The sequence below is a fragment of the Etheostoma cragini genome, chromosome 10 (assembly GCF_013103735.1).
Source record: "Etheostoma cragini isolate CJK2018 chromosome 10, CSU_Ecrag_1.0, whole genome shotgun sequence".
Classification (NCBI taxonomy): Eukaryota; Metazoa; Chordata; class Actinopteri; order Perciformes; family Percidae; genus Etheostoma; species Etheostoma cragini.
In genome coordinates, this window is record NC_048416.1 from 17,956,891 (window position 1) to 17,970,198 (window position 13,308).

Sequence of the window (13,308 nt, forward strand, 5' to 3'; positions counted from 1 at the left end):
TGGCTGCTTAGAAATTAAGTGTTAACGAGCAGTTGGACAGGTGTACCTAATAAAGTGGCCGGTGAGTGTATATCTCCAATATCATCAAAATCTATCCTGAGAACAACATGACTGCAAGTGAAATGTCATGACAATCCATCCAATAGTTGTTGAGATATTTCTCTTAAAACCACAAATGTGAACCTCATGGTGGAACTAGCTGAAAAATTTAAAGGATCACCAAAGTCAGAAAGATTCACATCCTTGGGACCGTAAATATCTGGACAGAATTTCATAACAATTCATTCAATAGTTTTTGAGATATTTTGGTCTTGACCAAAGCGGTGGACCGTCCAGACAGATATCTCTAGATTCATGCCGCTGGCATGGCTAAAAATGTACAAAGGCCTCAATAATCACAGTTGCTCTTCTCTAATAACCTTTCTGATCTCTTTTGCTCACAGTTTTGTGTCAGTAAACGGTCAATTCATATTGTCAGTGACCCTGGGTTCAGTATTTTTCATTATAAGCTGTGTTTCATGCAGGCTGTTTGTCATCTCGCTTTATGTTTATCCACAAGCTCGAACCCTGAACCCTCTGCTCACCGGCAGCGCACAAACACTAACATCCACAAACAGTCTCTTTTCTGATCTACTGGTTTATAAAGAATCCAGGCTGATTCATACACTTTCTGAATAATCTCATGTACTGGCACTGATAATGAATGCATGAAATGAATCAGACCTTCCTACTCACCTGCTTTGGTCTGATGCTTCTTGTGTTTTCTTTTAGGGAGAAGCTGAGTGAGCTTCGTCGGGAGAAGCAGAAATTGGTGGAGAAGATTATGGATCAGTATCGAGTCCTTGAGCCCAGCATGCAACCTCCAGCCAGCAAAGCCAAGTATTGTATATAAATATACTGTAAATATATACTGTATACACCTACACTCAGTTTATTAGTTCACTTCATCTGTGCACACTGAACACTGCAATATCCCTGCAGAAGTCAAGTTTGTTTAAACAAGCAAGTGTGTTATTGTACTGTTATACAGCACAATAATACACAAAGAAAAAACACAGCATGAGACATTAAAACATGAATGGATGCAAAACATTATAAAAGAAATAAAAAAAGGTTAGAAATAAAATAGAAGTTAATTTAGGAAATAAGTGCAAGGTGGATAATGATAAAATTAACTTATTTTTTCAGCCAAAACAGTAAAATACAACAATTTGTTATGGATTTGATTTGTCAAAAGTAAGCAGGTGTTCAATAATCAGAAGTGCCCTGTTAACCCCTTCATAATGATGAATTTAAAATATTAACTGTTATTAAATAGTTGGAAAGTGGTTGGCTTTCTCAATTCAAGGTTATTGGCAAGCAAAGAAAATAATTCCGCCTATTAGATAGTTGGAGTCACCTCCAAAACACAGAAGTTGACTCCAACTATCTAGGGAAGTCCCGTGACATGTATGCCCAACTAGGCTGAAAAAATGTTTTTTTTGCACATTAGCTACACTCCAAATAAAAAAAATCAATACTTTGGCCTTAAGTTTACTGTATTATTATACTTCCCCTCTTCATTACAGTTACTTGTGCTAGAACAAGTATCACAGCTAAGGTGAGCTGTAGAGAGAATTTTTTAGGATCAACACAACGCAATCATTTGGATTAATTGAGGATTTTTCAGTCTAATCATTTGTGTTGTTATGAATGCTTTTTTCCAGACTGTTTTAGATACACAGAATATGGTATTTCCCCGTTTTGGTTTTGGCTACAATGTTATCCCAAATTAGTTGACTTTACTAGAAAGGTGTATGGAAACCAGTTAACCCTAAACCGTCTAAGTTTTTACACAAGGTGAAACTTAACAGATCAAGTTGTATTAACACAGAGCGGTAAGTTCATGCAGTAGACATAACAGTACGTTAGTTGTCATTACTAAAAGTTATTAGTAAACACATACTTTACTTTTTCTGGAGTTATGTTGTCTAAAATAAGCATGTTAAGTTAAAGCTTTGGTGCATAACTTTTTATATTGATGAACGTCCGTTCCATTCAGGCCATTACCAAATAAGTTGCTACAAAGCTAATTAAAACTTTCAGCTCCACATACAGTAGCTCTCCCCGTATGGATATGTTCAGGAACTGGTGTTGTTCGGCGACTTTGCAGAAAATTAAATGAAGATAATTACTTCTTCTGAAGAGTTCATCATGTTTTTTTAATCCTCCGTATCCTCATTGGCTACTAGCAACTGGAGGTTGAGTGGGGGAGGATGAGTGTAGGGATTACGGAAGGCTTGTATCACGTGGATGCGCTCCAAGTTTTATCATTACTTAGAATTCCTCATGGGGGAAAAAGAAAATACTGAAAAAGAAAAAAAATATTTTCTTTATGACAGTTTAATTTCAGGGACAATGAATTCTATACATTTATATCAATGATATTTAAAGTAAACCAACAGACAATGCATTGTAATTTTCAACTGTATTCAACCATGTGGAACATATTACTCATGATACAAAGACACTAGTTTTCATTTTATGTATTTCCACTTTTACTACCCAGACGCCATGAGTCCCCACCTGGGTCTTGGTAATGGTGCAACAATAAATGTAGTAAACATGACCACTAAATCAACCATACAAAACTTAAACCCAGATAATGTAAATGTGCACCCAAAACAATAACAGGACAATATGAAAACACAGTTTAACTAGGAAAGAAACCGTTCAGAACATAGTTTATTTTTTCCCTTGATACTTTGCATCACTGCAGCGCATAACAGTTAAAATGACCCGCCCCTCCCATACAGAAACTTAACATCCTTAGTTAATATGATCTGTGCACGGCATACTTATGCTGGTTATCACGAACAACAACTGGGATTTAGTCATGAATATGGTTTGAATAAGTAGTGACCACTAAAGAAACAATTAACGATTAATTAAAACTAAATACAGTGTTATAGTGATTGGCCCCCTCAAGCTTCAGCTCACACAGAATCTGTTCTGTAAGATGTTGAGGTTTTAAAGTGGTTACAGTGCAGTACACTTGTTGTATATTTCTTTTCACGGAAAGCTTCTATCATATAATAAAGTTGATTATGGCACGTCTCCCACACACCTGGGGAGGATGGCTTATTCTCTCTCTCAGGAGAATGATTAATTTCCTCTCCTTTGATATACATTTTTTTCTACATGACATTTTATTTTCCTTTGTGCTGTGTTTTTTATCATCTCTAAAAATCTGGTTGTTTGTGTGTATCATAATCAAATCTAAGATGACGGCCTTTTTTTTTTCCTCCTAGTGTAGTACCACACTATAAAAGCCACTCTTGTGATGCTCTCAGTAAGGCTCAGTTCGTATGAGCAGAATGCCCAATTCATTCAGAGGAAGCATACCTGTCTGTCAATAGACAGCTGGCAAGCATTTTGTACCGTGAATGAACATGTAATAATTAGTACTGGTGGGTACAAAGTGTCACAGAAATGCATTTTGTTCCTAGTGCTACAAATATGTTAATATGGTAATGACATTTTAATGATAACATTTCCAAAATAGATTTTCTTGATGTCATTTTACACAGTGCTTTCTTTGGCATAATAAATGGCAGTTGGCACCTTCAGGAACATTTTACTCTCATTTTGAAAACATACAGCCCTTGTTACACTTGGCATCCTACAAGTGTTTTGTATAAAAGCAGACGCATACGCACACGCACACGCAAACTCTCCTAGCTCATCCCTCTTTGTAAATGGTCCCTGTCCTCTGTGTCTTCCTAGGAAATCTAACTGGATTGCAGACCGGATGAAGAAGCTAATCAAACCCCGGGGAGGAGTAAGGGAGGGACGAGCCCTCTTCACCGCTGCGGGCAGTGTGGAAAATCTAGCCGACAGCACTGAATTTACATCAGACACGCACACACCTCATCCCGGTGAGACCATACACCTCACACAGCCTAGCACACTACCTCTCTTTCTCTCTCACACAAACACGAGCCGAATGGTTTTCACAAAGATATGCTCACATGCTCACTCCATCAAGCGAGGCTACAGGCATGCATACAAATCATCTCATGACTACCAAGTGTGGTCGGCATTGATACCACTCTCTTCTCTTTAGATCTCTCCCTGTAGAGTGCCAAGACTTACTTAGGTCGGCTTTCTCTGCTAACCACATGTTGAAAGAAAAAGATTTGCAAGGCTCCATCCTCTTTTTATGCACCTTGACCGTGGAATACATTTTATTGGCTGAGAGAGGGACAAAAAAACTCACTGCAGACATTTTCACAGCCAAGATTAAAGCCTAATCCCGCATTCAAGATATTTTGTTCTCTCTTTGTGACATACCATCCCCATTTCATTTTAATTTTTCCTCGCATTGTGTTTTCTATTATCCCCCATAAAACCTTGCTTCCTCCAATGGTGTGTCAGGACCTACACTGAGACGCCTGACTCTTTCTGTTTGAGGACTGGTGGTTTTTATTGCAGTATAGCAGTTTTCATCCCAGATAGAGACTCAATCTGTCAGCTACACTCCAAGTGGAAAACCAGAAAATCTCTTAAAATTAAATTTGAATTGTTGTATGTTAAAAGTTGACGCATGTGGCAAATACTGCATACAACAGTAAAGAAAATTCCAATCACAGTTTAATCGCTCTGAATTGATTAGATATCTTGTAAAAAGAGAGATTTTTTGAGCTAGCCAAGACATACCCCACTTCCTATTTCCATGTTTGACTTGACATTTTCCAGAACACCAACATTTAACCCTGAAACTAACCCGCTTTATGCCAGGTTAACTTGACCTCAACCAATGGTCTAATGTCAGTCTCAGACCGCAGATGGTGTTACAACTCTCTGAACAGACTGGGACCGAGCTAGATCTGCCACAGCAGTTCTTTATCTCACTAAGTCAGAATGTATGAATAATTTAAATGGTTTAAATTTAATAAAATCTACTGTTAAATAGGTTAGGATTGCTTTTTTGAATGTAAAGGTCAGGCTTCTATCCACATTAAGCTCTTTAGTTAACTGTGCTTTTAAATTCTCTACAAAAATATGTATAGATATGTAGTTTATGAGTTTTGTTATACTATGAAATTACAATTTAAACAACACTGATAACCAATTTAGACCATGTTGTAGGCCCATTTGAAAGTAGCATTTTCACCATTATACTTCTTTCAGAATTATGATTCTAATTGTCATTTGTAATTAACATTGTATAAGAAAAAGACAGTAATGAAAGTGAGGTTGCTACATTATTAATATATTTGTACATGCAATTATATTTATACCATACAAATGCATCCCAGGAGGAATTGCAGTTTACAAATACATGGATAAATACTCAACATACAGTATGTGCTTAACTAAACTATATTATTGTTCTCAACAAAACATGACCATTTAATTGTTTACATACTGCTTAAAAAAGCTAAATAAGAGGTTTTAAATAAAAGGTTAAGCACGTACTTTACTACTTATTGACATTCACAGACTGACGGTTGGGAGAGCTGCCCGGCCATCAGGAGAAATTTTTAAGGTGTATTGTGTTGCTCAAGGTCACTTCAACATATGGACCGGAGGGAGCAGGATTCAAACCACTAACCCTGTGACTAATGACAGACCAGCTCTACCACCTGAGCCACAGTTATCACATTTCCTAAATTTATTTTTGCACCTGCCTTTGTCGGAGTCACTGAAACTGCATTTGCACTCAAATAAAAGTAGTAATGTACCTTCCTGGTTTGTGCTAATTTATCCCACCTGGTGCAACACAGAGAAAAACAAAAATTTAAAACCTTCATGCTGTGGGTGTTTTATATTGATTATAATCATCATCTCAGCATGAACAAGCCAATGATTTAATGACGTCAAAATGTGGTCACCTATAACATTACTACCATGGCCTGGGATTTAAAGTGCCCATATTATGAAAAAAAGATTTTTTTCTGGAATTATGGGTTCTACTTTGTGTCTCAGGTGCTTCCACACGCATACAAACTTGAGCTGTGAGCTGTTCAAGCTGCTACAACAACTAGTCAACCATAATCTCCAAGAGAACTACTTCCATGTCCCTGTTGGGGAAAGAGCTACTGCGCATGTGCGACTCCCAAAAAAGATAGTGTAGACGTGAGATGTCTCACTCTGTAGCTAAAACAGAGACCTAAACACACAGGGTGAAAACAGGATCTGCAGCAATGTGCAGTACAACAAAAATATGGTGTTTTTTGAAAAGGAAACCATGTAAACTTATTCTGGTACAACCTCAAAATATAATTATGTATCTGAAAATTAACATAATATGGGCGCTTTAAGTAATAATAACCTTGAATGAATTTATTACAGTTTCAGACCCCCGCAGTGCTCCAGTCTCTCCTTCTCCAATAAGAAAAGCTCCATCCCAGACAGACATCAGTGCTCCTGGGACTCCATTCATGCACTCTGGAGGGCGTCGTAAGCTGGGATCCCGTCACGGCTGGGGGCTTGGGTTGGCCAGGGGAGGCTCTGGAGTCTCCCAATCCTTCAGTCCTGGTGACCACAAAGCACCGCCCCACCTGCACTCGAGCCAGAACAATTCCACTGTCCTCTGGAAGGGACAGAGAGGTGAAACAAACACACCCCAGACAGCAGACGCTCCGATGAGCAGTCAAGATAGTGTTGAGGAGGATGAAGGCAGTGGTGAGGTGGAGAAAGACCAATGAGGATGATGTGTGTTCATTTCTGTACACTTTGAGAAATGTCCACACTAACAAGTCATTTGGTTTGATTGTTCCCAAAGAAGGGAAACAGCAAAATAAGTAAGGAAATGCTGAAAGAATTGTACATTTATTTAAAAAGGTTTTAGTTTTAAAAGGTTTCTGTGTGTTTGTGAGTATGCTATGTGATCAGCATTGTGAAAGATCTATGGGACCACAAGTTAAATGTCAAGCTGAATACAAATTGGACTGGAAGTAAAACTGTGCCCAGAGTAGTCATAACATCCGCAAGCACTGAAAATAAAGCTAATATTCTTTTTAATAAAACATGCATGCGCCTGTTAGACTGTGATCTTCTCTGCCTTCCAGACAATCAACACTTCAGTGACCACACGGCAACAATCTGAGACAGTACTACACTTGACTCTTAATTAAAGCTTATGTTTAATATTTTATACTCCTGGTAAATTGTTTTGATGCAACCTTTTGTATGTCTGAATATTTTTAAAATGAGATCCTTTTAGTATTTTTGAATACATGAATTAATAAATAATTTTGTCAATCGTTTCCAGTGTTGCTGAGTTGAATAAACCACCTCTCTATTTTTATTTTTTCTATCTTTCATTTAGTCATAAAGGTTACATTCAGATACAATATCTCTTCTTCCAGCGAGTCCTGGTCAAGACTAGAAGCATTTTTGTGTCTAAATCTAATCATACCATAAGGTTGACTGATCAAACAATTCATTTTATTATTTAATTTGAAGAACATCAGTGAAGAGGATGTGTTGCTAGGTAGCTTAAATGAGAAAATTTCCAAAATAGATTTTCTTGATGTCATGTTACACAGTGCTTTCTTTGGCATAATAAATGGCAGTTGGCACCTTCAGGAACATTTCATTCTCATTTTGAAAACAGACAGCCCAAGTTATACTTGGCATCCTACAATTGTTTTGCACAAACGCAGGGTGCTGTGTGTAACGTGTTTAGTTGTTTATCATAAAAAACAGTGTACATACAGTGACAATATTGACCACCACCATCAATTCCAAGTATTCCTTTTGGCTTTAAATCTATTTGCATTAACTGGGGTGGACGTAGATATTCAAGCACCATATGTTAGCCGGTAAGGGACATTTCCCATTCCACGTTATTTCCCGGTCCCAGCAAGTTTGAAGAAGAAAACATGGAGGACCACACATATTCAAAATCCAAATGTCAGAAACAGGAGTCTTCTTCTTCGCCCATAAAAAGAAAAGGGATATTAAAAAGAGCAAAAGACCGTCTTTTTGAAGCGTAAAGGCTACCGTAGCTTTAATACATACTTAGATGGAAGATGGGAGAAATTCCTACACATCGGCCCTTTAACTGAAATCACTGTTAGCTGAACGCACTAAGCACTTTCCTTTTTAGCTAATGTTAGTAATGTAGTAATGTTTACTTATAAAACTAAAGCTGCCAGTCCACATAATGTTAATCCCCCATATACTTAACTACATCCTGTGGTGTGCCTCAGGATTCTGTGTTTGGTCCTATATTATTTGCAAACTATTAGCAAACTTAAAGGTATCTTATGTCCCTGTTATGCTGATGATATTCTGTACGTCTCTGATAACAAAGAAAAATAAACAAATAAACTGACTGTTTGCACAATTGTCTGACTGTCATAAAGGGTTGGATGGCTAACAACTTTTTACAGCTCAAGGATAAGACTGAGTTCCTTAGCGTTGCTTCCGAAAGCATAGCTTCCAAGATTGCTTAGTGTTCGGGGTCCCTTTTCCTCAGCTGTACAGTCGAATCTCAGAAATCTCTGTTACTTTTGATCATGCTATGTATTTTAAATGTCATAATCACTGACCCGTATGTGTTTCTTTCAATTAAAGCAACATATCCATAAACTATTACCTCTGTTTTAGTCAAACTACAGATCCACTACCCAATCTGGCAAACATGCATATATATATATATAAACATGCATATATATATATATATATATATATATATATATATATATATATATATATATATACATATGATTAACTAAATATACTTTGTGTTCCTTCTGATTATCTCCTCTCTAAGCTCTAAGATGGCTCATTCAAAGCTAGAACATTTTTATATGTGAGAGCTGATCACATATTTTATAAGACATGTTTCAAGGTAAAAAAAGAGAAGCTAGTCATAAAATGTTGAATATTAGTGCTAAAATATCGGGAACTAAAAGCATTAAGATCTCTGGAATTTACCAAACTAATAAAAATGTGTTTAAGATTATAATTTTAGTAAAGAACAGAGAAAAAAAGATTGAGTCCTTTGCAGTCCAATTTAAGTCATCACTCTGAGGGTTGGATTTATGTAGTAAGTAAAGTAAATAGATCAATCTTATGATAATTACCCTTGTAACCCCCAGATCTGATCTGTGCACAGCAGGATAAACATGGAGAAACCCTGCCATCTGGCCAGTATGGCTGAAAATCCCATTCCTTTTTAGGGTTCCTGTGTAAATCCAGTCATTGATCTAATGGCAAATGAACTGCACTAGTGCTTTAATGAGAATCATCCTTAACTCCTTTCACTGTTGCACCAAATGGTGTCAGTGTAGAGCCGACCGGGCCCCTGCCGACAGACAAACAAGTGGAGAGGGGAAAATTAGCATGCAGCTTTCCAAACGAGCAAACCTGAGAGTTCATCATGAAGCTCAAAGGGCCCTCGTATACGACAGGCAGCTTTCAAAGAGCTCCTGCCTCTCAGATTAGGACAGGGATACGTCAGCATTTCCAGTAGGAATTGTTTTTGAGTGTGTGTGTGCGAGTGCAGAAGACAACATTAATGATAACGGAAGGCCAAAGCTCGTTCTCTTGAGCCGGCCCTCCCCAAACACATATCCTGAATTATGATTTGCAAATGACAAATAGGTCGCTAATACAATTCATGAATTATGTAGTTGTCATGGTGACATTAATCAAAAAGAAGGCCCCTTCTCTCGGCTCTGAACACTGTGTTTGTGGAATTGAGATGCATGACGGGGGCTGCACACCGAGCTGCCTGAGTGAGCGCAGGGCAAAGCGATAGCAAGATATTGGTTCTGCCAGTCACTCAAAGGCTTATTATGAGTGCAATGCAACAATCACATGCCTTCAGGCAAACAGATAGACAGCGCCTACAGACAAATATTGAGGGGTAAGGCTTTAAATTCTCATTTCATTTATGAAACCACCTTCATTATCAATATTTTTTTTTAAATAGAAGCACTTGAAATAGAGGATTAATAAAATGTCACATGACACATCGCTGAAATAAAGCAGTACTTTTGAAAGGTTTGGCTTAGTTTGTCCCTGAAAGCATGACAAGCAGCAGCAACACAAAATCAGTCAAAAGCCTTAGAGCAAAAAAAAAAAAAAAAAAAATAGTGAGAGAAAAGTCTTGGGACAAAACGAGTGATTAAGTGCCAGCCGTGATTCCTAAAGGGATGAATGATGGATGGTCGCCTTGGTTGACATCACGGCGGGATCTCAAGAGTCTGCTCAGCTGTTTAATTATTAAGCACCTGAGGGGTGTAACACTATCACCCAACATCCCTTTTTCAAATCTCCTCTTCAATGTTTTCGGCCTTCCTCCTCTTGTATTGACTCCTCTCTCTCTAAAGACATCACTCTATTTCCAAATATTTCTTCCTCTCCACCAAGGTTCTTTTTTCTAACTAGGAAAACTCTCTCTACCTTTGCAGCCCAAGTGCATCTTTCCTCATCGCCTCCTCCACCCATTTACCTTCAATCTTTACAGGAGCTATCAAATTTTAATGACTGCCTATCTAAAGAGCCTCCAGCGACCAAAAACCTCACTTAAACCACTTAGTCCACTAACTGAACAAGCTAGGCATCCTAAATACTTAGAGGTGCATCCAATTTTTCTTCAGTACTGGTGCATGCCTCTGAAATGAATCTGTGCAATTGTCAACTGAATCCAAATCCAGTTGTTTTTCGGCTATTCTGCGGTTTTCCTGATTTTGCAGTCTGGCTAATTTAGAAGAAGCGCACACCACAGAAACCTTGAGTTAATAAAAAGTTGTAATTCATGGATTGTTGTTTGGATTTTCTCTTAGCAGAGGCACTTGGTTGGGCAGGAACAGAGACAAGAGAGCAGCGAGGTGAACTTTGATCGAGACGTGGTGGTGTAATGTAATTAATTATATTTTGCTCCAGGCAACAAAAGTCAGGGAGGGGATCACTGAGAAGGAACACAATACAACTAGGAGGAAAAATAACAAGTAAGTGGAGTGTGTGCACAGGCTGACCCTTCAACCTCACATCCTCACATAATTTCCATGCTTTCACCAGGCTTTTACTCAATGAGGTTAGCCCAAAGGTGAGTCTGTTCATCTCCCCCTTCCACCGTCATCCATCCTTTCCTCCTTACCCCCTCTCTTCTATTTCATCATGCTCTCTCGGGCTTCGGGATCGTTCCTTCTTTTCTAACAGTTTGTCCCTGCTGTTCCCCTCCCTCCCTCCCTCCACCTCCTCCTCCCTCATGCACTCCCTTTCTCTCCCCTAGTGTATTAAGGAGCTTTGACGCTCTCAGTAAAAGCTGATTTATTCTCTTGGTGGTATCGATCGGTTTCTGCATTAAAGATTATAATTCATTACCCTGTCCCCTTTTAATACATTAAACACTCAAAATAAAAATAAAAACTCCCCCACCACCGCACCCAGACTCCCTGTGTCCCGAGGGTGCGGGAAAACACTTTTGTTGAGACGTCCGACCTGTCGTCCTGGAGCCCCAGAGCTCCACCTGTGTGTGTGTGTTTGTGTGTGTGTGTGTGTGTGTATCATGTTATTGAGACACTCCACCCTACATGCACACACTCATGCAGGCTGGTAAAATTCATGTACACATTGAATAAAAGCTAACACATACACATTGTCCCAAACACACAATGACAAATCACATACTTCAGTGGTCAAAACAGTAAAAACAATGTAGACAGACAGACAGACAGACAGACAGACAGACAGACAGAGGGTTTGCTCTCCTTAAAAGAGTGCACAGCAGAAATCACCAGCTTCTGCTTTGGCCACTAACAGAATACAGATTTCTTCCAGACAGGTCAAGTTAAAGATTTGTGTACTGTCTATGTATGCCCCCTGTTAGTCAATACGGCTGGCCTCAGTGGGACAGTAAGGATTTAAGAAGTGCCATGTGTCCCCCATTGATTTTACCCCAAATGGCCGCACCAATTCCCTGCACAAAACAAGATTGCCCTTCCCCATTGCCTTGACAGATTGATTTTGTATCTTGGTCGTGAGGACTTTAGGAGCAATCCCTCTGATTTGGCCTCCTTGCACTGTCACTCTGATGGACAATTTCCCTTTCCATCCTTACTGCTCCCTGTCTCTCCTCTTTCTCCTTCCATTAAAGGACTCTTCTACCTCTAAGCTCTAACTTCTCTCTGTCCGGCCTCCCCCCTCTGCCCCTGTTTCCCTCTGACAGGCTTTCAGACAGTAAATCAGAGACATTGATCTAGCGCAGCGCCCAAGTGTCCTGGATTCTGCTAAAGAGCCATTTTAATTTCACAAGCAGTTTACTGGCCTCGCTACCCCCCACCCGTAAACATTGCCCTCCTCCCTCTTCTCTCGCTCTCTCCATCATGGCCTCATCCATACACATCACCCACCTCCCTCAACCTCTGAATCCTCTTCTGCTTGCCGGCAGCTACTTCCACTTTTTGTAGAAGAGAAATACCTTAGTAGACTTGAAACATTTCAATAATGCATACTGATTGCGCACGCACACACGCACACACGCACACACACACACACGTATATCTATGGTCTTTCACAACCAGGGTCCAGAGTTTTGCAGGGTTTCTTGAATTGGTTCCAAGAAATCTGACTCCAGCAACATCTGGACTAATTTAACTACCCTGTAATTAGTTTGACATCAGCAGTGATGGGAATAATGGCGTTATAAATAACAAAGTTATTTTTTTTCACTAACGAGTAATCTAATTGATTACTCCTACCATCTTAATAACGCAATTACCGTTACTGCCGAAAAATGTGGTGCGTGTTTTTTTTTTTTTTCAACAGACCAACTAGATCTCTGAGCCAAGAGGAAAAGACTTTCTATGGTTGTGCATACATTTCTATCTTCAAGCATCTGCTAGTTGGTGGTGTGGTCTATACTTTTATACTGTAAGTTTTTACACACTGACACATTTTCTATTGATTTGTCTTCATATAACCACATTACTTGTGAAACAGTGACACATTCATATTGATTAAACAGCATAATAGATCAGTGTCATACATATATGTTTGCACATACAGTGTATACAACAAATCTGGCACACAGGTAGGAAACTGAAAGCTTATACAAGATTTACAAGGTTACAGTTACTACACTGCCAACACAACAAAAAGAAAAAAAAGTCACTGTTACATACTTACATGTAATATGTACTTACATACAGCAGTGTTTAGGTTATTTGAGAACTGACAGTGTTACTTCAATTTAGACAGACCTATTTTTTTTTGGGTACTGTTGTAAAGGCAATATCTTTGGAGATGTTAGTTACAGATTGTGAACTTTTACAGAAACCTTTTGGTGAGATTAGTTTCTCAACT

At 38.8% G+C, this 13,308-nt stretch overlaps 1 protein-coding gene and 1 long non-coding RNA gene across 2 annotated transcripts in view; one reads left to right on the forward strand and one right to left on the reverse strand.

The window, feature by feature from the left end:
* The window catches only part of LOC117951682, a 27,267-nt gene extending 24,614 nt beyond the window's left edge, over window positions 1–2,653 (reverse strand). Inside the window, exon 1 of the long non-coding RNA XR_004658226.1 lies at window positions 2,536–2,653. This is a non-coding gene — a long non-coding RNA (uncharacterized LOC117951682). The remainder of the gene's footprint in view (window positions 1–2,535) is intronic.
* ccdc88b (coiled-coil domain containing 88B) overlaps window positions 1–7,253 on the forward strand; it is a 37,462-nt gene extending 30,209 nt beyond the window's left edge. Inside the window, exons 25-28 of the mRNA XM_034883438.1 lie at window positions 772–879; window positions 3,766–3,917; window positions 6,343–6,669; window positions 7,056–7,253. Coding sequence (XP_034739329.1) covers window positions 772–879; window positions 3,766–3,917; window positions 6,343–6,669; window positions 7,056–7,093 — 625 coding nt within the window. The 3' untranslated portion in view covers window positions 7,094–7,253. The remainder of the gene's footprint in view (window positions 1–771; window positions 880–3,765; window positions 3,918–6,342; window positions 6,670–7,055) is intronic.
* Window positions 7,254–13,308: the final 6,055 nt, after the last annotated feature.